The 26,973-nt window shown below is 42.6% G+C and overlaps 2 protein-coding genes across 2 annotated transcripts in view; one reads left to right on the top strand and one right to left on the bottom strand.

Annotated features, from left to right (window-relative positions):
• LOC134656989 (oxysterol-binding protein 1) overlaps positions 1-13,790 on the top strand; it is a 44,369-nt gene extending 30,579 nt beyond the window's left edge. The window contains exons 13-16 of the mRNA XM_063512554.1: positions 4,292-4,480; positions 10,217-10,359; positions 12,124-12,256; positions 13,572-13,790. Of these exons, the coding sequence (XP_063368624.1) occupies positions 4,292-4,480; positions 10,217-10,359; positions 12,124-12,256; positions 13,572-13,790 (684 nt within the window). The remainder of the gene's footprint in view (positions 1-4,291; positions 4,481-10,216; positions 10,360-12,123; positions 12,257-13,571) is intronic.
• Positions 13,791-20,854: 7,064 nt separating this feature from the next.
• The window catches only part of LOC134657161 (uncharacterized), a 56,244-nt gene continuing 50,125 nt past the window's right edge, over positions 20,855-26,973 (bottom strand). Inside the window, exons 7-10 of the mRNA XM_063512714.1 lie at positions 24,505-24,603; positions 23,164-23,899; positions 21,950-22,267; positions 20,855-21,169 (exon numbers count right to left, since the gene is read on the bottom strand). Of these exons, the coding sequence (XP_063368784.1) occupies positions 21,114-21,169; positions 21,950-22,267; positions 23,164-23,899; positions 24,505-24,603 (1,209 nt within the window). The 3' untranslated portion in view covers positions 20,855-21,113. The remainder of the gene's footprint in view (positions 21,170-21,949; positions 22,268-23,163; positions 23,900-24,504; positions 24,604-26,973) is intronic.

Raw genomic sequence — 26,973 nt, 5'->3', positions numbered from 1 at the left:
CACTATCCGCCGAGCTCGTCCCAGCAGCATGCTTGCAGCATCCACCGCAGCGGGAACGAGTACCGCGCCTGTTACGATGTTAGTGTGATGGTCCCGGGTCCACTATCCGCCGAGCTCGTCCCAGCAGCATGCTTGCAGCTTCCACCGCAGCGGGAACGAGTACCGCGCCTGTTACGATGTTAGTGTGATGGTCCCGGGTCCACTATCCGCCGAGCTCGTCCCAGCAGCATGCTTGCAGCTTCCACCGCAGCGGGAACGAGTACCGCGCCTGTTACGATGTTAGTGTGATGGTCCCGGGTCCACCACCCGCCGAGCTCGTCCCAGCAGCATGCTTGCAGCTTCCACCGCAGCGGGAACGAGTACCGCGCCTGTTACGATGTTAGTATGATGGTCCCGGGTCCACTATCCGCCGAGCTCGTCCCAGCAGCATGCTTGCAGCTTCCACCGCAGCGGGAACGAGTACCGCGCCTGTTACGATGTTAGTGTGATGGTCCCGGGTCCACCACCCGCCGAGCTCGTCCCAGCAGCATGCTTGCAGCTTCCACCGCAGCGGGAACGAGTACCGCGCCTGTTACGATGTTAGTGTGATGGTCCCGGGTCCACTATCCGCCGAGCTCGTCCCAGCAGCATGCTTGCAGCATCCACCGCAGCGGGAACGAGTACCGCGCCTGTTACGATGTTAGTGTGATGGTCCCGGGTCCACTATCCGCCGAGCTCGTCCCAGCAGCATGCTTGCAGCATCCACCGCAGCGGGAACGAGTACCGCGCCTGTTACGATGTTAGTGTGATGGTCCCGGGTCCACTATCCGCCGAGCTCGTCCCAGCAGCATGCTTGCAGCTTCCACCGCAGCGGGAACGAGTACCGCGCCTGTTACGATGTTAGTGTGATGGTCCCGGGTCCACCACCCGCCGAGCTCGTCCCAGCAGCATGCTTGCAGCTTCCACCGCAGCGGGAACGAGTACCGCGCCTGTTACGATGTTAGTATGATGGTCCCGGGTCCACTATCCGCCGAGCTCGTCCCAGCAGCATGCTTGCAGCTTCCACCGCAGCGGGAACGAGTACCGCGCCTGTTACGATGTTAGTGTGATGGTCCCGGGTCCACCACCCGCCGAGCTCGTCCCAGCAGCATGCTTGCAGCTTCCACCGCAGCGGGAACGAGTACCGCGCCTGTTACGATGTTAGTATGATGGTCCCGGGTCCACTATCCGCCGAGCTCGTCCCAGCAGCATGCTTGCAGCTTCCACCGCAGCGGGAACGAGTACCGCGCCTGTTACGATGTTAGTGTGATGGTCCCGGGTCCACTATCCGCCGAGCTCGTCCCAGCAGCATGCTTGCAGCTTCCACCGCAGCGGGAACGAGTACCGCGCCTGTTACGATGTTAGTGTGATGGTCCCGGGTCCACCACCCGCCGAGCTCGTCCCAGCAGCATGCTTGCAGCTTCCACCGCAGCGGGAACGAGTACCGCGCCTGTTACGATGTTAGTGTGATGGTCCCGGGTCCACCACCCGCCGAGCTCGTCCCAGCAGCATGCTTGCAGCTTCCACCGCAGCGGGAACGAGTACCGCGCCTGTTACGATGTTAGTGTGATGGTCCCGGGTCCACCACCCGCCGAGCTCGTCCCAGCAGCATGCTTGCAGCTTCCACCGCAGCGGGAACGAGTACCGCGCCTGTTACGATGTTAGTGTGATGGTCCCGGGTCCACCACCCGCCGAGCTCGTCCCAGCAGCATGCTTGCAGCTTCCACCGCAGCGGGAACGAGTACCGCGCCTGTTACGATGTTAGTGTGATGGTCCCGGGTCCACCACCCGCCGAGCTCGTCCCAGCAGCATGCTTGCAGCTTCCACCGCAGCGGGAACGAGTACCGCGCCTGTTACGATGTTAGTGTGATGGTCCCGGGTCCACCACCCGCCGAGCTCGTCCCAGCAGCATGCTTGCAGCTTCCACCGCAGCGGGAACGAGTACCGCGCCTGTTACGATGTTAGTGTGATGGTCCCGGGTCCACTATCCGCCGAGCTCGTCCCAGCAGCATGCTTGCAGCTTCCACCGCAGCGGGAACGAGTACCGCGCCTGTTACGATGTTAGTTATGACGGTCCCGGGTCCACCACCCGCCGAGCTCGTCCCAGCAGCATGCTTGCAGCTTCCATCACAGCGGGAACGAGTACCGCGCCTGTTACGATGTTAGTGTGATGGTCCCGGGTCCACTATCTGCCGAGCTCGTCCCAGCAGCATGCTTGCAGCTTCCACCGCAGCGGGAACGAGTACCGCGCCTGTTACGATGTTAGTGTGATGGTCCCGGGTCCACCACCCGCCGAGCTCGTCCCAGCAGCATGCTTGCAGCTTCCACCGCAGCGGGAACGAGTACCGCGCCTGTTACGATGTTAGTGTGATGGTCCCGGGTCCACTATCCGCCGAGCTCGTCCCAGCAGCATGCTTGCAGCTTCCACCGCTGCGGGAACGAGTACCGCGCCTGTTACGATGTTAGTGTGATGGTCCCGGGTCCACTATCCGCCGAGCTCGTCCCAGCAGCATGCTTGCAGCATCCATCGCAGCGGGAACGAGTACCGCTGTCATTATAATGTTAGCTCCGTACAAATGAGCGATTACGACATACTCTAAACAGACGTGTTGAAAGCGAGACGCGTACGGATTCACGCGTAACACGTACCTTTTGAAAGTAATTATTTTTCGGTGCGACAGAGGCTTGACATACGTGTGGCGTTAATATATAATTACTAAAGATCGGTTTTCCTAGGATAGCGGTGCCGTCATATAGCGGCCGTCCCCATACTAAATAATACGGCTAAATATGGATGTTGTATATATAGAGCTGGCAACTCAGCAGCAGTCTCCCGCCATTATGGACAGCATCTGTCAATGTCATGTTCTGTTCGTGTGTTCTAAAATAAAACGTTGCATGTCGAATATTATCTGGTCGTATTAATTAATTACACCAAGTTAATTAGCGATACAACATTGGCGACGTGGATGGGATATTTAATTTGGGTATCATTTAATTTTTTACTGGCAAATGCCACTGGTTTTATAACATTATTTTGGTCTTTTATGCGATACAACAATGGATGTCGTAGTATTTGTATGGAGACGGCCGCTATATGACGGCACCGCTTTCGGAGGAAACCAAAGCTTAAATGCCTCTGTGCCATAGTATTTTCATTTGGCCTTACTAGAGTCGACTTAGCATAGGGAGATTTAGACGTAGTAAGAGTCAGTTCCTAACTGACGCCAGATCCTATCTATGCGAACGCGACGCGAATAAACGAAGGGCCAGTGATCGCGCCCGCTATCAGCCTACGTAGGAATAGCCTAGTCCCGGTCTCAGGTGTCGCACCACCCGCCCGCGTCGGCGACGCACTGCGACGGCAGGCCGTGGACGATGCTGCAGGTGTACTCGTTCACCAGCAAGTTCCGGGGCCAGGTGATCAAGGTCGAGCCCACGTGCACCAGGAATCTAACCTTCAAGCGAAGCGGGAACAAGTACTATTGGATTAATCAGGTTACTACGCAACCAAAAGATTCGTAGCACTGTTGCCATTGCAGATATACTTAGGATTGTCTTGGTATTAAACTTTACACTGCAGGGATGTTGCGAATATCCGCAACCGCGGAACTTCCGCATTATTTTCAACATCTGCATCCGCATAAAATCGATGCGGAGTTTAATGCGGATGCGGATGTGGAACAGGTCGGTACAGGAACGTCTTAGCATTGGCGTAAGTGCTAGACTGCTAGGTAATTTAGTCATTAGGTAGCCAAAAAAAACTATTAGAAATGAGCAGTCAAGCGTGAATGGGACTTAATGTACGGAACCCTTGGAACGCGAGTCCGACTCGCACTTGGCCGGTTTTTTTTTTAATAAAAATTACTAAAATGTATACCTATTTGACGTTTTTTATGTACCTATCTTGACATCCGCATCCGCGGATGTGAGCCTTTAAAAATCCGCATCCGCCTTCGCGGATGTCAAAAAATCGGCATCCGCAACATCCCTGCTTTACAGTAATATGTAGTTAAAAATAAAATAGTTATGTTCGACCGCCACTCGTGGACATAAAAATAGGTATTTGGTTAGGTCTTCCCCGTTGATGAACATTTGATTCAAATACCTATAGATCTTTTCTGTTTACGTACGTCCATCTTGTTCAAATCAAATTAGCCATCGATCGTATCGTGATGTCAATATGTCTTTTTTTGCATAATTACATATGCGTTTTCATAATTTTCTATATAAGTCCATACAAAGAATAAAATACCTGTATTCGTTATGACAGGTGACGACAACAGTCCACAACATAATCGTGGGCAAGCTGTGGGTGGACAACCACGGCGACATGGACATCGTCGGCGAGGCGGGCGCGGCGGCCGGCTACGTGGCGCACCTCAAGTACCAGCCCTACGGGTACTTCAGCAAGGACACGCAGCGGAAGGTCACCGGCGTCATCAAGGACCCCAACGGCGTGGTGAGTGACAGCTGTACACCTCACGTGACCTCCACTACAGTAGTAGACAGGTGGAAATCGGCCTGTTTCGAGAAAAGTCGTCGACATCTCTTCTAAATACCTAAAACTGGTATGGATGTGTTCCTCGTGATCTCTAGAATACGAAATGACCGGTTTTAGTTTATGGAGTGGGGGACGGGTCGAAAAAAAGGGGGGCAAAGATGGCGGCCGACCGTTATTGATATTTGTTCACATCTTGAGTCCTATGGGACCGATCGGTTCGTGTGAGGTGTCGTTTGAAAGAGTATTAAACGTGCTATTATTGTTTCATAATAACCGTAGTCATAACTGTAGTCGTTTACAAAATATTTTAAAATATTTGATTTTATACCGTGCATGGATGGCATAAGTACTGATTAAATATGCGCCTAACTCAATAAATTACAACAATACCGCAATTATTTTATTACAAAATATACGAGACATTTCATTAGCTTACCAAAAACATAAGTTTTATTGGCGTATGATATTATATAACCAATTAATAACGAATTTTGTTCAGCATGGGTCACTACGCACCGTCACGTAAATGGCGGGCGACCGACGTAAACTTTTCATTATTTCTCGGGTTCTATTTTATTGATCAATTGCTGATAGGTACCATTTGAAAGGTTATTAAACGTACAATAAATGGTTTCTAATAGCCGTAGTCATAACTTTAGTAATTTACAAAATATTTTAAAATATTTGATTTTTTTACCGTGCATGGATGGCATAAGTACTGATAAAATATGCGTCTAACTCAATAAATTATAACTTTACTCCAATAATATTCTTACAAAATGTACGTGAAATTTCATTAGCTTTCCAAAAATATAAGTTTTTTTGGTGTATGATATTATATAACCAAGTAATTACGAATTTTGTTCAACATGGGTCACTAAGCGCCGTCACGTAAATGGCAGGAGATCGGTGTCAACTTTTCATTATTTCTCGGGTTTTATTTTATTGATCAGTTCGTGATAGATACCATTTGAAAGAATATTAAACGTACTATAATTGGTTTTCAATAACTGTAGTCATAACTTTAGTCATTTTCAAAATAATTGAAAACATGATTTTTTACCGTGCATGCACATAAGTACTGCTAAAACATGGTTCTAACTTAATAAATTATAACTTTATCGCAATTAATGTATTTACAAAATATACGAGACATTTCATTATCTTTCCAAAAACATAAGATTTATTGGTGTAAGATATTATATAACCAAGTAATAATGAATTTTGTTCAGCATGGGTCACTGCGCACCGTCATATAAATCCCAACAAACAATTAGGCGACACTTAGCAGTACCTATTTTCTTACCTAAAGACAGCCTGGCTCTAGAATAGCTACATCTATAGTCTTAGTTTACAGTTTACAGACTCTGGTGAGATAAAAGTGTTTAAAAGGTTCATCTAAAGATTTAAGATCTACAGTAGCTGTTTTGGGCGCTATATTGCATGTTAAGCTGCTAGTATTATAGCTTATAGCTCAAAGTGAATTGAACACCCTTAACATCTATATGAGTAATAATCTGCAATTTGCACTTAAGGTTCTAAACGTGTGATAAAGCCTTCTACTTATAGCTTTTTATATCGCAATCGCTACTTAACTCTCTTGTATGACTTACAGTCGAACAGAGAAGTTATGAGTCGCTATTATAGATCTAAGATCATGTAGTTACAGACGAGCGTTATTTAAATACCGTAGTACATCTTATAACTGTCAATAGAGTCATACTTACAAGCTAAAACTACAATGCCAAACGCCAATGAATCAATAGGTAAGCAAAAACTATAAATTAGACCGTAAAATAAAATAGTAAATAAATATAATATAGATAGTTTACTCAATATTGACCTTATCTTACTATTACTATACTTAAAACCGGACTTCACGGATAGTTATTATGTGGACATACTTACGCTGCTACTCAAATAGTAGTCACTTATTTTGCATCCTGGAGCGTGCGGCGACAAATATCTCTTTAACGCCACAAGCCTCAGATCTCACTAAAAAGGTGATTTTAAATTATTAACTACGGAGTGGGTTTGAAAACGTTTTACGTGTAGACGCGTGAGTCAAATAACAACACAGATATTAAGTACTTCATATGCAGTGGTTTTGCAATCATGAAAGCTACGAACTTAACGATGTTATGAACCTAGAACTGGGCTTTTGTCAAAAGAGTCAAACTATACTTAAGTTTCCTGTGATAAAAAAACAAAACAAACAAACCATCATTTATATCGATATTTTATCATTTTGGATACCTACATTATAAAATGTACTGTCAAACAATAATAGAATGCTGCTGGTCTACCAGGCGCTCGCCGCGCCGTGTGTTTGCTTGCTTGGCGAAATTGGTCCTGGCATACCTACATATATGTTTATAGTTGTACGGTAACTAAACAATATTTTTGGAAAGTTAATAAATAGTTTGCTGATTTAACTCTAAAAATTTCACGCTATATTTACTACATTATCTCTTTCTCAAATTATTTCAGTCACTAAGCAAACCTCTAAGGTAAAAATTAAACATTTTCTTTAATATTTTTAAAATGGTTATTTTGGGCCTCAGATTTCAAACAATCGAGTATTCACAGAAAATTTAATATGCTTGCAAATGGTATCCACCATGTATCAGAAAAATAGAACCTGAAATATAATGAAAACTCAACGATGGCCGGGCTCCATTTACGTGACGGTGCACAGTACCCATGCTGAACAAAATTCATGATTACTTAGTTATACAACATTATAAAGCAATAAAACTTATATTTTTGGATAGCTCATAAAGTTTCCCGTATATTTTGAAAATATTTATTGCGGTAATGTTATAATCTATTGAGTTAGAAGCATGTTTTACCAGTACTTATGTCCATGCACGGTAAAAATCATATATTTTCAATTATTTTGTAAATGACTACAGTTATGACTACGGTTATTAGAAACCAATTATTGTACATTTAACATTCTTTCTAATGGTATGCATCACCAATTGATCAGTAAAATAGAACCCGAGAAACAATGAACAGTTGTGGTCGGTCGCCCGCCATTTACGTGACGGTGCGTAGTGACCCATGCTGAACAAAATTCATCATTACATGGTTATATAATACCATTCACCAATAAACCTTATGTTTTTAGAAAGCTAATGAAATTTCTCGTATATTTTGTAATAACATTAATTGCGGTAAAGTTATAATTTATTGAGTTAGACGCATGTTTTGTCAGTACTTTTGCCATCCATGCACGGTAAAAAATCATATATTTTAAAATATTTTCTAAACGACTACAGTTATGACTACAGTTATTATGAAGCAATAATAGCACGTTTAATACTCTTTCAAACGACACCTGAAACGAACCGATCGGTCCCATAGGACTCAAGATGTGAACAAATATCAATGCTGGTCGGCCGCCCACATTCCCCCCCTTTTTATCGACACTAGGGCTTGCAATTCGAATATTCGAATATTCGAATTTGTCGAATATTCGACCTGTTTTGATATTCGAATATTCGGCCGCTCAGGTTTCGAATATTCGAATATTTTTTATTACTATAAAAAAATCTATGTAATCCGCTGTAGTTACAGTTTCTGTGTGTTTTCCGGGTATTTACAGTGAATGAGGAACGGTAGGTACCCAAATACGAAGGAAATAATATTTTTACTGTATTCCTCTCGATAGACTTCGTGAACACAGTGAAACCTAACTCAATTTAAAAGAAAACGAAATCAAAAAGTATGTTATTTTTACGGTGCGTAAGTTTTAAGTTAAAGGGTCATTCTGTTTATTCAGTACAAGCGTACGTTAAGCGAATTTTTGAAGTCTAAACCTTGCCACTTATCGCAATTCTCAAATTTAATCATACCAAACCTGCCCAACTTGGTAATCTAACCATGCACCTTTAGCTGACGAATAATCCACCCAGTACTCAAATAACTTTTTCCCTTAAATATTCCAATATTATATAATTAGCCGACCATTAGGAATAATAACTTGCCAAAACAAATAAAGTCAATAAAGATTCAAAATACAATAAAATTAAAGGCCTTTTTACAGGCCTCTGAGTGATTACAAGTTAATTTATATCGGAAAATAATTACCTACTAAAAAAAACCCGGTCAAGTGCGAGTCGGACTCGCGCACGGAGGGTTCCGCAACATCAACAAAAAATAGAGCAAAACAAGCAAAAAAACGGTCACCCATCCAAGTACTGACCCCGCCCGACGTTGCTTAACTTCGGTCAAAAATCACGTTTGTTGAATGGGAGCCCCACTTAAATCTTTATTTTATTCTGTTTTTAGTATTTGTTGTTATAGCAGCAAAGAAATACATCATCTGTGAAAATTTCAACTGTCTAGCTATCACGGTTCGTAAGATACAGCCTGGTGACAGACGGACGGACGGACGGACGGACAGCGGAGTCTTAGTAATAGGGTCCCGTTTTTACCCTTTGGGTACGGAACCCTAAAAATATCTTACATACCTAGGTGTTTGGATGGTTAAAGTTATATTATTTCACGCAACGACGCATTTACAATAAGTTTTATCTAGAAATATTAAATACGTCTAATTTTGGCGTTTTACTTGTTTTTATAAATGTGGGCATCTTATAGTAGGATGATAAAATCTAGTCAATTAAGTGGATTTCTGCCAAAATATCCTTAGTTTTAGCAATCTGTGAAAAAAGCTTTTGAATAAAACGATAATAAACCGATTTCTCGTTCTTTTTCTTATTTTTTATAATATTCGAATAATTATTCGAATATTCGAATACGTCGTCAGAAAAAGTCGAATATTCGAATATCTGAAAGTTTCGAATATTTGCAAGCCCTAATCGACACGTCCCCCTCTCCATAAACTAAAACCGGTCAATTCGTATTCTAGAGACCACGAGGAACACATCCATACCAGTTTTAGGTATTTAGAAGAGATGTCTACGAAAATCGTGAAGGAGACGACTTGTGTTTAATTTAACGCCAGACTATAGCTGTTAAGATCGGTTTTCCTAGGATAGCGGTGCCGTCATATAGCGGCCGTCTCCATACTAAATAATACGGCTAAATATGGATGTCGTAGTATTTGTATGGAGACGGCCGCTATATGACGGCACCGCTATCGGAGGAAACCAAAGCTTTAGACTCACATACTCACATGCACATGATCGTGAACTCGAAACGAATGCCAAAGTGTCTTATGCTCTGGTTTCCTAGGATAGCGGTGCCGTCATATAGCGGCCGTCTCCATACAAATACTACGACATCCATATTTAGCCGTATTATTTAGTATGGAGACGGCCGCTATATGACGGCACCGCTATCCTAGGAAAACCGATATTTAGTGATTAGTGCATCTGGTTAACCCTAAAGATAACCCATTTTCTTTCTTCCTGAAACATATTGTAAGTGCAACTCGCATCTCGTCTCATAGCTGATTTTGTTCATTTCCAACAACTCTATGGACGGCCTCTAGACTAGGGATCGGATACCGGTATTTTTTGTATGGGAACGGAAACGGTATTTTTTCGTTCTTTGCTCATTACTTCATTTCTAATTGGGCAATCTAATAATACCAAGTCGTAACCTAAAAACACAACTGAGTCCTACATTTCGAGTATAAAATAATTCGAAAAATATGGTTACTTCTAAGTTTTTGCAAAAAACCGGTTCCGATCCCTGCTTTAGACTAATTCGTGTTTGCAGCCACGCTACGTACTGCAAGGGCACTGGGACAGCCGTGTGGAGGTGGCGCCCGTGACCAGCGCGTCGCCCGACAACACGGTCTGCAAGACCGGCAAGTTCACCGTGGCCTGGCAGCGCGTCGACGCGCCGCCAGACTCCGACAAGTACGTATACTGCCGCGACACTTTAGCGCAAAACAGATTAAACTTCAGGCAAAGGAACAGATACGTGAACTGGGTGTATTGAAGTATATATAATAAGCTGAACCAGTGAATCAAAATCATTCATTGGCAAAGTTCACAGGACAAATGCTGAAGACTCGTCTTTAGTTTACGTGAACTGATAACATATTTTGATGGTATCAAAAATCACTAAAGCTTTGGATTCCTCCGAAGACGGTGCCGTCATATGACGGCCGTAATATAGCGGTGAATGACGTCACTAGAACGTTGTCTATGTAAACAAGATGGCGCGGTTTCCTAGACGGCGTTGATTGCCAACGTAACGTAAGATGACGGCCGCCCTGACGGTGTCGATAGTTTCGTGAACGTTTTATTAGATAGCGGTGACGCCATTCAGATTCAGATTCATTTATTTCTCAATAAGTATTACATGTTTTTATTACAATCGAATATAAAGATGAATACATATCAAGATCGTCAAAATATCCACATGATTAATTAAATTATTTATAGAATTAGCAGATAATATACCTAATATAATTGAACAGTACATGCCTTAAACATTATTAATTTTCAATTTACAGATATAATTACCTAAATTACTTAAACAGTTAAAATTACATGTTTGCGGTGGAGTCAGTACTCATTATTTAGGTATTCCTTTACACTGTACACTGTCTTTTTGAGTAGCAATTTCTTTACTTGGCGACTGAAGGTGTTGAAATTAGTTTCGGCTTTAGTTTCTTTTGGCAACTTATTATATAATTTTTGAGCCATTATCTTAGGGCATTTTTTTGTAATATTTAATCTACATTTTACTGGCCTCAGATCGTCTGGATACCTTGTTGGGCGTATACTGATATCCCTAGCACATACAAATTGACTTTGGTTTCTTCTTACATATAGTAATATCTCATAAATATATGTTGATACTGATGTTAGAATACCTAGGTTTTTAAAATGATCCCTACAACTTTCCCTATACTTTGCGTTAGCCAAGATTCTAATTGCACGTTTCTGCATTTTTAGAACTCGCTCAAAATCTGTTGCATTTCCCCATAACAAGATTCCGTATGACAGGATTGAGTGGACATAAGCATAGTACGCTTCCTTTAGACTATCACTAGAGATAAGTGTTTTTAACTGCTTAAGGATATATACACCTTTTGCTAACTTTCCACAGACCGTATTTATATGCATCTTCCACGAAAGAGTAGAATCTAAGTCGAACCCTAATAACCTTACGTTTTGGACACTCTGGATTGCTACACCCTTGTGTCATTTTGAATAAATGACACGAGATTTGAATAAATGATTCCGTACTACGGTTATTTTCCTCTTCTGATGATATTTCATCCTCCAAGTAAATTATAGATGATCAAGCAAATCTTGTCAGTAGGAAAAGGCGCGAAATTCAAATTTTCTATGGGACGTTATCCTATCGCGCCTACATTTTTCAAATTTGCCGCTTTGACCTTGGTGGCTGACGGTGTGTTATGACGCCGTGGTACTTTCCACATGTCGTCACCGTAAAGACGGCCGTCTTTTGCTGCCGCTATATGACGGCCGTCATATAACGGCACCGTTTTCGGAGGTATCCAAAGCTTAAGTAGTAGTATTTTCGGAACCAGAAACCTGTTCAGGAAATAAATGTATGTCATAACTTCAGGATAGAAAATTATGGATAATTTTTGTTGCAACTCCTAAGAGTGGCGTAGTTTAAATGAGTTATGATGTTGTTTCCAGATGGTACAACTTCACCCTGCTGGCGGCGCAGCTGAACGAGCCGGAGCCGGGCGTGGCGCCCACCGACTCGCGGCTGCGGCCCGACCAGCGCCTCATGGAGGAGGGGCTCTGGGACGAGGCCAACGCGGAGAAGGTACCACATCATTACATTACACATTATTGTAGCGACACGGGCACGATTCCCATTGTATTTAACAATGGGAAGGGCTTTATGGCTCAAGTTTTTATCTACACACATGTCATTAGTGCTCTATAATGCGTTCAGAAACCATAGGAAATGACAAGCTTTATTACAACCAATTTTACTATGAGAACTTTCTTATCTGTGGTAGTAGGAAAATTTGTACTTTAATGTACATAACGTTATAGATTTTTGTAAGGTTATGAGTTTAAATTTGGAACAGCAGTCAAAACTCAAGTGGGTCTCTATTCTAGTACCCATAGATATTAAAACAGTTATCGATACGAAACGTCAATTTAGTATGTTTTTTTAATATAAACCGTACGATATTTGATCTCGAGTGACATGAGAATAAGGACTTCATTCTTTTGTCTAGGAATTAAAAAAACTACGAATGTGTGACATGCGTGAAAAAAGTTTTCATTCACCGCCATTTGACGTACAGTTTATCTTTTAGTTCGTTTTAAGTATGTGTTAAGATAAAGTAGTGTATGTAACTGTACATAATTAGGCATTAAAATACTCGTGTGATCCTTTTAAGAAACTCACTAACGTTCGTTTCTTAAACTCACACTCGTATTTTAATGCCTCTCATTATGTAGCAGTCACATAAACTACTATTATCAGTCGAAAGACGTCCCCAGCCGAGTATAAGTTACATAGATTTTCAGGATTTTAATTTCCTTGCAAATTTCGCCAGATCATCGATTCATTATGTTAGGTGTTTTCTTTGGTCGCACTCTCCGGTCGGCAGCCGGTCGGTGCTTCCTTAAAAGGCCCGGGCACACCAGATGCGTGTACGGAGACGTCTAGTGTGCGTCGTAGTATAGATCTTTATAAGACACGGCACACCATTTGCGTGACATGTGTTTCGCTTACGTCACTGACAATCCAACCTCTAGACTGAGCTTAGGCCAATTCTTTCATGAAACCGATGCTGCCAAAAATACGGGGGTGCGGGGGGACGAGGTGAGCGAATCCCGTGCCATGATTGGTCCGTTCAAAGACACGGACCAATCACGGCACGGGATTGACTCGAAGATGGAGTAACGCTACCGTATGTGTGGCAGAGGGGGTAGCGCGACTATGCTATGTCTAGAGGTTGGATTGTCTGTGGCTTACGTGCACGTCTACGCACACGCAGCCGGTGAGCTCGGGCTTTAATGGCCAAACGAGCTTTCGAAGCCGGGCCGGTCCGACGTCGAGGGATCCTCGTACAGACGTACCTTAAAACTGGGCAGTAACGTTGAACGTGTCTCCCCCCCAGTTGCGGCTAGAAGAGAAGCAGCGCGGCAAGCGGCGCGCGCAGGAGGCGGCGGCCGAGGCGGCGGCGGCGCGCGGCCTGCCCGCGCCCGAGCCGCCGCGCCCGCTGTGGTTCACGCGCGACGCCGGCCCCGGCGAGGCGCAGCTGCGCCATCTCTACAACAACACCTACTGGGAGTGCAAGCAGCGCCAGGACTGGGCGCGCTGCCCCGACATCTTCTAGCGGCATCTTCTACCGACCGCCGCGATCGCCCCGTCTACACGGTTGAGACAATAGAACAGATATACTCGTCCGCTCTCGGGATCTTAAAGATCTCCTTGAACCCCTCGGCCGTGTGTTGTCTCCCGCCGGCGCTCCGGATGTTCACGAGTTCATAAAGTATTTCCGACTTAGTTGGCGTAATTAAATTATAGGAGGTCCGGGTGTGTTTGCCGAGTTTGGTTCGGTTACGATCGAGTCTAAAGATCGGTTTTCCTAGGATAGCGTTGCCGTCATATAGCGGCCGTCTCCATACTAAATAATACGGCTAAATATGGATGTCAAATACTACGACATCCATATTTAGCCGTATTATTTAGTATGGAGACGGCCGCTATATGACGGCACCGCTATCCTAGGAAAACCAATCTTAACAGCCCAGTCTCCCGCAATAAGTATGAACGCGTTCAAACTTCTTTGCTAAAAAGACAGATTTTTCTGCAAGTGACCGTACGTAGTCGTGTGAACTCGTGAACGTACGTAACTCGTGCGTGTAGTGTTTTACGGTAGCGACCGGAACGGCCCGGTCGTCGGCGGCCTCGGGCGGCCGACCCGCGAGATCGCGACGATGCCCGCTCGTTATCCCGAGTATAGTTTGTAGCTTTCTAATAGACCCCGAAGGCTAATCCTATTGTCTATTGTTCAGTAAAACCACACGTGCTACTTACCTGCAAAAAAGGGTCCTAATTATTCTATTTGGCACCTGAGCGCGGGCTAGTCCAACGCTCAAAAAACCAGTGTAGGTGCGCTCTCCGATAACGCGCCTTTGTTACGCATCTCGATGGCACATTTTAGACTGGTTCTGTAGCGTTCGACTCGCCGGCACTCAGTAACCGAAGTACCGATTTTTTATGCAGGTGGTTGTGGCACGTGGCACGAGCGGTTTTTCTTAACAATAGACAATAGGATTAGCCTTCGGGGTCTATTAGAAAGCTACAAACTATACGAACACGTACAGATCTGTTGAAGCCCCGCCGACGCGCAGTTAGTGGTCGTCGTATTTTATCTCCCTCCCTCGTCTTAAGCTTACTCGATGGCAAGTGCCGACGGGCGCCGCGTCGATATCCGCCTCGTTTCCGTGCGAATTTCGTTTTTGCATTTGTCGCCGAACGACGGATCCCCCTTTTAAAATGTTTTAATAAAAATAGAACTGTGTCGATATTGACGGTATCTTAGCGTGTACGATTAAATAAATAACTCACCGCGTGCGTTTCTTACATAAAATTTCGTCTCATTCCAGAACACGATTCTGTGGTTGTTTTTTATTTATTGTTATGTATCGAAATTTTAAGTTGTTTGATTTCAATCGATGTGTAAATACATTATTTATAGACATTGCGACTCACCTAATATCCGCAGACTGCTGAGGCCTAATTAATATGTTTGTGTTTATTCTTCGCCGCTTGTCTAGAATCTAGATTCAAGACGATGACTCGCACTCTCGACTCGACCTTAAAAAAGATTCTGTTACAAAAAAAACCTTAAACTGCTAAAAGTTGAGTCTATCCTTTTAGATAAGTGATTTTAACTTTTGATATTTCGGCCGCCCTAACGAAAAGCAAAATGAATGACCAAACTTTTAGATGACGTTTTTCGATTCTATGATATCTGCAACTGAATTTTAAAATTGTTTGTGATTTTATTATATCAATTATTTTTCTATTTAATTATAATAAACAAAGATAATTTTAAAATAAACTAAGATGTTTTCAATTATTTTGTTTTTGGCCGGGGCGGCGTCCACTGCCGTGCGGGTGTGACCGCACGAGACACAACGAAGTCTTCACATTATATTACGTGATTTTAAGGAAAAATTTTGCTCGACTAATTCTTTAAAAACGCAAGTGCTTTCTAGTATAATAAAGTAAATATTGATACATTGTTTGCTTGTTAATATTCATGAAGACTGGTGATAAGAGTTTAATGTACTGTAAGGTCAGATTTACACCTGCGTGGTTTTAATGTCTTCAGTTACTTCCCGTTTTATTTTCTGGCTGTACCTTGTAATTTTATCTTACTTATATACAGTTAGCATAATAGTATGGTGACAGTCGCACAGTAGAGTGAAACTTCACCACTCTGCACTGGATAATGGGAAGACGTGTGCAATGAATGTAGTGGGCATTAAAACCTATCTCTTCGTCCCAATAGGAAAAACTTGTCAAAACTTAATGCCTTATCATAGATGAAATAGGCAATATCTATGTAAGTGTTGAACGAACACGAGTTGATGGGCGTTTTTATTTTTGTTGTTCCAACACTTTTTTTTTTTTTCAAATTTGGGTTTTTTCGACTCAGAATCACGAGCTCTTTCTATCCTAATAGGAGAAAAGAAGTGTCCCAAAATTTCCATACATTTTTCGATCTTTCCATTACGCGACCACCATACAAAGTCTATGAAAAATGGTGACGGAATGGAAATAAAAATCTTAGGACACTTTTTTTCTCCTATTAGGATAGAAAGAGCTCGTGATTCTGAGTAGAAATAACGTAAAAAAACCCAAATTTGAAAAAAAAGTGTTTGGGACAACAACAAAAAAACGCCCTGATATCAAATCATTGTTCAGTATCGATCTGACGTAGGGAAACTGTTGGATGTGCTCTTGACGCCATCTCGTGATGGTCTAGGATATTTTGTAAGATCTATTACAAATTGTACATTGTCAAGTGGATGTAAGATAATTTGTTAATATTTTTATTATAATAGAACGATATTTGAATACAAAGCCATAACATCTGTATCATGTTGAATATAAAATAAATTATATAATGTCGCAATCTTTTTTATTTATAATTTTATTCCTTTCAGCTAATGTCAAAGTAGTTAACCTTGATAAACGTTTTGGACGCCTTGATTTCGCTGCGAAATGGTATCAAAAAGTCAAAGTAACATTCTCGCTTTCAAGCAAAATATGTCTTCGAGTTAGTCTGTATATATTTTACCCTAACAAAAGTCCACAGCAAAGCCTAAGAACATTGAATTCTGAACAAAGCAAAGGATTCTATAGGTAATAAAATAGAATCCTGGGCGTAGAGAGGGATTCAAGTGTACAGTAAGCTGCAGAGATTAGGGGCTCAGTTATCTTTAGTTCTAGACTATTTAAAAAGTAAAAGAAAATATATTTTCAACATTTTTATTAAGAAAACGGAAACAGTGAAAAAGTACATAACTGTAAATTGCAGCTGGTTACAACACCGTTTATATAAACAAATCTTTTACAGTTAAACTATCTCCAATTTTGCCCTGCTCATGTTTGAATAACGTCGCGAAAATACTACAAAGAAAATATTGTCTTAATATGTTGTTTTTACATTATTTATTAACAACATTCGACAAAACTCACTAAAGATTGCTACGTGTTATCAGTGATCTGTCGTAAAGGTATTTTTTGATAAATACAGGTTACTTAGGGGTTACAAATTATTTAGATTAACATTCACAACGAAGGCGTCTGGTAAGGACCAGACCATCATAAACGACCACCAATGTAATTCCATGACATGTGTAACAACATAAGAGCGAATGAATTTACATTACTAGAGTTCCTACTGAATTTTTGACAACAGTCCTAAAATCAACTATTACGACCCTCTCACACACAACAATAAATTGTAACTAGTGTTTCTCAGGTCAAACTCAAAGCACAGAATATTATGAACCAGCTATGTAATTGAAAACTGCAATAAGACAATTTCGAAATAACATAACATCCTTATAATTAGAATTATTACAAACAATAACACAAATTTAAAACGTTTCAATTTGAAAAAGAAAAAATAGGACTCCTCTTGCAGACAAGCCTTTAGTTCCTTTGGCAAACCAACATGAGCAGAGGAAAAACGCAGAATTAAGAGTTAGATGTAAAAAGCAGATAAATAATTCCTCATATTGATAGATATTATGATACAGATCAATTGTCTCTTTGCCTGAATACAGGGAAGTTACAAACATAGTTATGGCCACAGATATAATATCCAATGGTATAGGTTTTTATAAACCAAAATATGAAATCGTCTTTGGGAAAACAAATGCTAGACTCAGGCAAGGAGACACTCGTAAACTTACATAGCAACATTAATTTATACATTTACACATCGCCAAATAGCTTTCTTTCCTAAGTAATTATCACTCCAATTCCTAAAAAAAATAATTACATTTATTTTCAGCTCCGAAATAATTTTAATTTAGCTCATCCATTCTTCCTTTACACAGCAGTAAGTAAACGTATTAAGATCTCGAGGCGTTTCGCATAGAACAATAAGCTTTATAAGTTTAAAGAAAGTAGAGTTCAAGTACGCATTTACTCTTCTGTATCAAACAGGCAATAGTTCAATCTACGCGCACTGCGCGCGCGATGCCCCGCCACGACATTTAAATACCAAAACATTACGTGGCATACTCCATACACAATAAACCAGTGTTGCCACGTAATATTTGGATTCACTCCTTTTAATTAACCAGACTATTTGATATCGTTGATTTTCTGAACTCGATGCGAACGCTTCCACACAATAATATTTTAAGCATTGACTATACCTATACAATAATGTGCCATCACGCTGTGGCACGAAACGCTCGTTTGGTTCGATACAGCCATCAGTGGCCCCGGGCGTTACTATACAACTAGCGTCGATGCATATTCAAATTATTCAAGTCCTCAATATTTGTTACACTCATTTGACATATTTAATCAAATCCGGTTACCATTTTGTGTGGACTCAAACAATTCTGATATGCAATAAAAACTTGTCGCGCGCCTTTAATATTGTCACAACATCCGAACCCAGAGATCTTTCACCTACAATATCTAATATGCACTAAACATATATCCAATATTTTTCTGCACATCTATTTACATATTTTACAAGGGAAAGAAATAATAAATAATATTTCTATACCTTTGATATGAGCGTCCTTTCAGTACATAGATAAATCTCAACAAAGTGCTTCCAGAAAACGTATAACTCATTAAAACAACCGACCTCGCCACGTATTTACATTTAATAGGACTAAACATCTGAATATTACACATACATCCTACTCATGAAGTAATAATAATGCTTCTGCAATGCGATCTCGCGATATACGTAACGTTCACAGGCGAAAGGTACCCTTCGGTTGTTTTCATAATTGTAGAGCCCTATTGACAATGTAAGACAAACTTGTCACATTTTACCCATAGTCTAATAAAACATGCGTCTTCTCTTCCCAGAGTGACACAAGCCTACGTCACAATAACATTGCCACTTTATATAGCGCTGTCGCATGATGACGTAGGCTTGTGTCAGTCGCGTGGTCGGAAGAGTACCAGGCAGAGTATATTATTATACCATGATTTTACCTGAAAACGATACAAACGTTTTACTAAGTGATATTGGTAATTGTTACATCGTAATGTATATCTGCATGTTTTAACGTAGTGAGTCGCAGGGCTATTTAACTGTGTTACCCACGTTGTATTCATATTGAAAATCTCAACGAGTGACAAGTACACAACAAAACACAAGAGTTAAACAATACACTGTATAAATCATTGTTTTTTTCATTATTTTATCTTAATAATTTTAATCATTGTTTTACACCTTATGAAGTATTAAGCTCAATCTTATCATGCGTTATATTATTGAACAGCAGAACGTCCCTAAAATTAGTATTTATTTTTACATTATACATTTATGTAACATTTTCTGTTCTGCAGTAATCTCTGATATTTTATAACCACTGCCAAGCTTAGTATAAATAATATCAGTCGGTTTCGTTGACTCTATCCATATCAAAATTGGATCAAAATACGCCGAAATCTAGTCGCGCAGCTTTTAAAGCAGTTATCTAATATTCTTGTAGAAAGAGATGGGTGATGAGAAACTAGATAACAATCAGACCGCACTCTCCCTGTGTATACGTACTATGATCGTTCTCACCTGATATGCCTCGCCATATCACGATACAACATATCGGAATGTCGGTGAATATCAAACACCGTCAGACTAGACTAGGGCTCGTAGCAATAACCCTGCGACAGTTATGACCTATAGGAACAAACATAAACGATTAGCATCTACAGGTACGCAGCAGACCTGGCGACTGCGCCGTAAATGAAGAGGGTTGCCGTATGAAAAATTTCACCCAAAATAAATCCCTTATTACAAAACATTTCGCGTGCTATTAGCCCCATTACTCGCCATCATATGCTGTAGCTAACCTTCATTAATTTCCCTTTTGCTCTGCCCAACTCTAGCTAGCTTTTAGTGGTTAGTTCAAGTTTCTAAAAACCCTGACACTTGCCAAGTCCCCCCAGAATCCTGACAAATTATATATGTCAGGGGAAAACCTGACGTATGGCAACCCTATTCGCGAATCGCTCTCGCACTGTTCGTGCGCAGCGCATAGTACTAAGATGGCGCGTTCGCCAGATATGGACGCACTTTAAAGCGCATGGCTAGTACGGCGGACACTCGGGCAGCCGACACGGCAGAACAAAGCTAACACTCGCTCGCTGCCACAGAAAGCTATTTCAATCATCGCTGTTAACGTAAATGCGGCGAGTGTGTGGACATGCTTCAGACAAACATCTGCTCTATGTACAATATGTATCATTAGATTAATACACGGCTTGGTCAAACCTTCAAACACAATAATAAGGTTAGCTTCCATTTTATAAATATATATATATCGGTTAAGATTGTTATATTTTTTTCACATAAGATCCAGTTAAATTTATATGGCTAGATACACCTTATAAGATCTTTATTTTATTTACAATTTAAAATGGTGAAACTTAGAAATACATAACAAATCAGACTGTTGTGAGTTCTACAGTGGCTAGTTAGAGAAAGTCTACCAAATATTTGTGATTACATAACAAAAATCAAGCACAATAAACATAACAGAAACAAACGCTCAACTGAAACGAAACACCCCTGGTCCCGAGACCCTCTCCTGCCAATCATTTCCAGAAGTTCAACAAGTCTATCTAAGGGGGTCCCGAACTCCCGACTCCGATGTCGCCGGCACTTTCCGAGTGCTAATTTAATGCAATAAATGCTCAGAATAGATCGTGGACATCTTATTTACAAGCGAAAATAGAGTCACTTTACAATCACAGCGAAAACACTTAATATACGCTCGAAGTTGGACTGGGCCGCTGGGCGGTTGGGGTTTGCAACCCCCACTACACTGTCACTGCACTGCACTGCACTGCACTGCACTGCACACGAGTCCTCGTGGGACTGTTCCAGTAGTTCTGTAGTGATCTGACTAAGCGACTAGTCGGCGCTAGTGCGCGCTCACTCGCTGAAGTAGCGAACCTTGCCGCTGCTGCACCGCACCACGTCCTCCCATGCTGAAAATGAGAATAAAGATTATAAAATAAATGTCAAAAACAATACCGTACTGTGTGCAAATCATTTAATAAAGACTTTCGATATTTAACCTCTCGAATGCCAGAACGCGGATCCACGATAGTAGGTATTGAATTCTAATTATGAATTAATTAGAATTCAATACTTACGGCGCAGATCCACGTTCCGGCATTCGAGAGGTTAAGCATTTGAATTTATTCAGAAGTGGTATTACTTTGCTAGTTTAGTAATAACGGGCATTTTTCCTTTTCAGAATCCGATCACGCTATGTTTTCATGCCAAGTACTACGTCAAGTACGGCGCTCCTATGGGTTTTGTTATGTATGCATTGTCACTGCAAAAACGTAGCCAGGGTCTAGTTGAGACTGTCATCACTTACAATATTAAATCTAGTCAAGTTCATGTTCTTATTATTTTTTTGATCTCGATTCAGTCCTTGGAGGATACAACTAAACGGAGTAGCCATTAACAGGCTTTCCCCTCTGTCGAAAATAGGCGGCCAACGGTCATACACAATGTATGGACTGACGTTTATCTGTCATGGCTATTTTTACGTTACGCATACATTTGACGTTCCCCTCCCCCGCAAAAATCGGCAGACTGTTTTGTACAGAAAATTACAGACATGGCGTCTCCGTTAGATTATATCCTCCAAGATTCAGTCAGATATCGGGTCAGCAATGATAATCAAAAACCAATTCTAATGTTAAAACTTTAAGGTCGTTTTTTGCCTGGCAACTTCCCTGGGACTCAATGCTAACCTGTGCCCACGTAGTCGACGATCTGGTGCAGGTGCGCGAGGTCGGCGGGCGGCGCGGGCTGCACGTAGCGCAGCGCGGCGTTGCCAGCTCGCACGGGCACGGGCTCGCAGGCGAGCAGGTCGCAGCGGCGCGCGCCCAGCAGCCGCTCGTCGATGTCGAACCCGAACGTGACGCCGTCCATGTCCCGCGGCCGCGCGGCCGAGTCCAGCAGGATGACGGGCGGCCGCGACGCCACCACGTCCGGCGCCTCGCGCCGCTGCTCCTTGCGCGCCCGGGCCCCGCCCCCTTGCTTGCGCAGCCGCGGCCGAGGGTCCAGCGCTGGAACACCAGAACACGATATCAAATTAATAAATAAATTCAAAAGATAAATTCATGACATTTATGAGAATATAAAGTTTGAAACGAAATATTAACATTTGCGACGAGATAACGTACGAAAGTAATTATTAAAATCACCGAACTTCTAACACTCTCCTCGCTTTGATCGTTGTCGTAGCATAGAGAAATATAGTAAGACAAGAGTGCTCACTCCATACATCAGTTCAGACTATTAATTTCAGTGTCTACATCTAGCATCGAGTAGCGGAACTATCAGTACTGCTGCTTGACAATAGATGTAGCACCGACCGGAAAATCTTATCTCAACAGCATAAGACTTTCCGGTCGGTGCTACATCTAGTCAAGTAGCAGTACTGATAGTTCCGCTACTCGATGCTAGATGCTAATAGTCTTTTTGGTACTAAAACCGATGTATGGAGTGAGCACGCTATGTATTTTTTTCTCTATGATCGTAGTCAACTTTTAATCTTTAAAATTATCATATTCAGTGTCAGGAACGTTTTGAATGGTGCGTGTAATATAAGAGCAACCAGAAGGTTTGGTTTCAAGTCGAAACAAAGCTTTTAACTAATATATCAGTCAGTGTCGAGCCGCTTGAAACCTGTCGTGTGATTCGTGACAGGCGTATAAGGGTGGTATTCCACCTGTCCAATTTTCTTTATCCAATGTGCATCGCGTCTCACTCTCTCATTAAGCATAATGTATGACGCGAATACACATTGGACCAAGATATTGGATAGATGGAATACCGTCCAAACCGATAGCGAGCATGCATATAAGCAAATACGTATGCTACCCTCCTAAGGTAAAAGGCCGTATTTTCTAAGAAAACTATATGAAAATACCGCTTTTTAGCTTAGGAGTATGATACACACCCGGATAGCCATCGGCGTCCCCCGGCTGCGGCTTGGGGTCGGGCAGCGCGGGCGGGTCGGGCGCGCCCTCGCCGTAGTAGTTGCAGCTCTCGATGAGGTCCGGGATGTTGTGCTTGGTGCGCGCGATGTCCGCGTAGCTGGCGGGCGGCGGCGCGGGCCGGCACGGCAGCGCCGGCAGCGAGTGCACCGAGTCCAGGTCGTCGTTGGAGTCGTTGGAGCGGTCCGAGCGCGCGCGCGGCGACGGCGGCGACGGGCGCGGCGGCCGCGGCGACGGCTCGTCGGCGCGGCGGCGCGGCTTGCGCTTCTTTGTAACCGTCTGGAAGTCGGTCAGCTCGGGGTCCGGCTCGGGGTTGGGGTCGCGGAAGTAGAAGGGCTGGCGCTCGTCGCCCCAGGAGCGGCGCTCGGGCTTGGGCGCGGGCTGCGCGGGCCGCGCGGGCGGCGGCGCGGCGCGGGACAAGTCGTCGAGGCTCGACGCCCGGGGCTGTTTATCCTTGCGCCTTTCCGCGGACCTTTTCTTCTTATCGTCGTGTCGTTTCGGACGCTCGGGCTCGTTGGACTCTATGAACCGGAGCACCTCGTTCAGGTCCTTGTTGCCCTGGTACCCGTCGATGTGGTGCGACTTGATGACGGTCTCGTTTTTGGAAGACTTTTTTCTCCGCTGCTTCTTCTGTTGACTAGAGCCCGATTGGGGCGAGCTGAACCCCTGTACCGAGTTGCCGTTCTCGTCCAAGGATTTCTGAAATATACAAAAATAAGCTCAAATCAGGGGCAACTTCGAAATTTAGTTTTTCAGCCGTAACATATTTTTATTCGCAATCTTAGTAGTAGGTAAACAAGAATGTATAATAATCTAACTTGTTACACAAACAGTCCGTGAAAATAATGAATAATGCAAATTTAGTGGCCGTTTTAAAACTATCAAAATATCCCCAAAATTTCCTAGAGGGCTGTTCATAAATTACGTCGACGATTTTTAACACCCCCCCGTAACTACGACGTAATTTATGAATAACCCCTAGGGTTCACATATTCTCCTTATCCCAAATTCTATTTAAAATCAATACAGTAATTTACACGTAAGTAACGTATTTATTAGACAGATCGGATTACTTTTGATAATAGCTGCGGGCGCAGCACGGTTCCATTTTTGTCGCATATCACTATGCGCGTCCCTTTCGCACTTACATACTTGTTAGAACGTGACAGGCATGGTGACAAGCGATAAAAACGCGACCGTGCTACGCCGCCTGGTATTAATAACTCCAACAATCCAACATATACGTCGACAGCGCGACGTAGCGGCCTGTACAGCTCCACCTATCGACTGAGCCACCAACTGACCTGTTTAAACTCCAGCTCGGCGGCGGCGGTGGTGAAGTGCGGCCCGGCGCGCGGCAGCGGCGCGCCGTTGAACGTGGACGCCGCCATGCTGCGCGCCGGCTGCTCCCAACAACACGGGTTTAGTACTGGTTACTGGCGCGCACGAGTGCCACCACACGAACGACATACATTCGCAATGCTTTCAGGGGTCTCCAAACTACACTTGTTTTAGAATGATCGTGTCAAAATGAAAGTCAAATATAGGCGACCTACGTAAGGTTACCTCACCCCTTAATTCGACACAAAACAGGGAAGGTCGTGAGTGCAAACATCCTTGGAAGGAAATAATACAAAAAGAGCGCCATATGTATATTGAAAGGTCCTGAATTATTTATAATTATTAGCTATTCGTTATTACCTCTTCGTTATTATAGTAAAAAAAAAACAGTGAGTAATACTAATAACTTTATAATCGTTGAAACTTGGCGTACTCGTTGAACCTTGCGCTGGGAAATTACTAGTTTCGGCGAAACTAACTTGCTGATTTAAGATGTAGGGCCGGTTTCAATCGAATTTATAAAACGCAAGGGAAGATCGCCTACTTCACTTTTTAAAACGAAACCCCCATTTACTGATCGCCTCAATACTTAATCATAAACCTAACTACATATACCTAGCATAAATACTATCAATAAGGGCTCATTTACACGGCGCGCGAACTCGTATACGATTTTAGTTACATTGCGGACCATTGAGGTGACATCAATTCAGCCGACCGATCAAACGACGCAATGTAATGAGACTTGCATGCGAGTTCTCGCACCGTCTAAATGAGCCCTAAGTGGTAGCAGCTAAGATTCAGGACCATTGCACCTAGGACCGATTAACGACCTCAATATTGTTTTACTTATGCTAGTCGGACTGTACCCACCGAATATTTTATAGTAGGTATATTGGAGACCCCTGCTCATTTCATAGCTGTTCATAACTTTAAGTTCGAAGTCTAACAGGAGGTGTTTATTTACATCGACCATATTATAAACCTACATTTTAATTAGGTAAAATAAAACTGAAATTAAACTTAAGAATAAAATGTCGGAACCAATTACCATTCAGACAACCTGTTTCATATTGGTACGCAGAGCGCTGAGCGTTAAACCCCACACATTATCACAACAAAGTTGTAATTTTTGTCATTATGTCAAATATGTCAATTAAGTTTCGCTCTTGCATATTCGAACTATAGAGAGACAAATAGACAAACGAAGTGGTCCGCCGAAGACTTTGATTGGTCAATAGCTCTCTTCGACAAATGAAAGAGAGATTGCGGAGTAATAGTTATCAGGTTATTACTTAAGTTGGATACAATACAATCTTAAACTCTGTAAGCAAATTGAAGTTCATCATCAGTAAAACTGTGTTTGTAGTAATAACTGCAGACAATGTAGACATGTTAACCTGTTAGGAATTCAATGAGAAACAGGACAACTTTAGGTTTGTGGACTGTATACGATATAGCAATGTGAACGAGTTAGAATAGAGGAATTAGTTGTGCGAACATTAAAAACTGGGAATAGTGGGAATTATTTAGACTGAGGAAATATGTAAAACCTATTTTCTAAGACGTTTTCAGTGGTGGACAAAAACCCCAGTAGTTACAACTAGTTAACCATTTAAAAGATAACCTATTAGATTAGATTTGTGTACTCGTAAACCGTGTAAGACGACAATTTCTGAAAAGCAAATCTGTACAAATGATACTTATAGGTACATATTCCGACAAAACAAAGAAAGAAGATCCAATGAAAGCGCTTCAAGTATAGAGGTCCGTCGGATCCGTACGTCAACGGAGAGTGTATAGAAGCTACAGTGCGGTCAATAAAACACGAACAACCGCCGGCCATGGAGCGATGGCTAACCATAGGATTGGCAAGGCAACTCTCGGTTTTTATAGATGGCGCCGTAATCGCCGTATAGCGTTCAGCTGTCAAACGATACACGATATTTTCTGAAGAGGCCCCCTGATTAAAAACCCGCCGGACGGTATCGGCCTGTCAGTTAGAAGAAAAAGTTGACAGTTCCGAACAACTGACAGGCCGATATCGTCCGGCGGACTGGTAATCAGTGGGCCGCTTTAGTCTATAGGTCTTTACAAGTGTTCCCTTTGAAATGTTAGTCCATTTTTACAAAAAAAAACTACCTATTAACATTCATAGTTGATTCCAATCGACAATGTAATATGTTTGTCAGTCACGCATAACTGACATCAACTATGTATGTCTAATGCCATTTTAAAAAGCCGTATAATTCGTTTTGTTAAAGTTGATAATGAACACTGATAACATTGTGCGGTCGCTCCTTAGTTTGTACGACGGCAAGTTGTATTTTATCACTTATTGGCTCCTCTACACGATGGGCCAACGCCGGCTACTCCAAGGGACGCATTTATGCGTTAGAGGGAGCAAGTGATATTGCTATCTCATTCTACCG

This window comes from Cydia amplana, chromosome 19 (assembly GCF_948474715.1).
Source record: "Cydia amplana chromosome 19, ilCydAmpl1.1, whole genome shotgun sequence".
Classification (NCBI taxonomy): domain Eukaryota; kingdom Metazoa; phylum Arthropoda; class Insecta; order Lepidoptera; family Tortricidae; genus Cydia; species Cydia amplana.
This window is presented reverse-complemented; position numbering and strand designations above follow the sequence as displayed.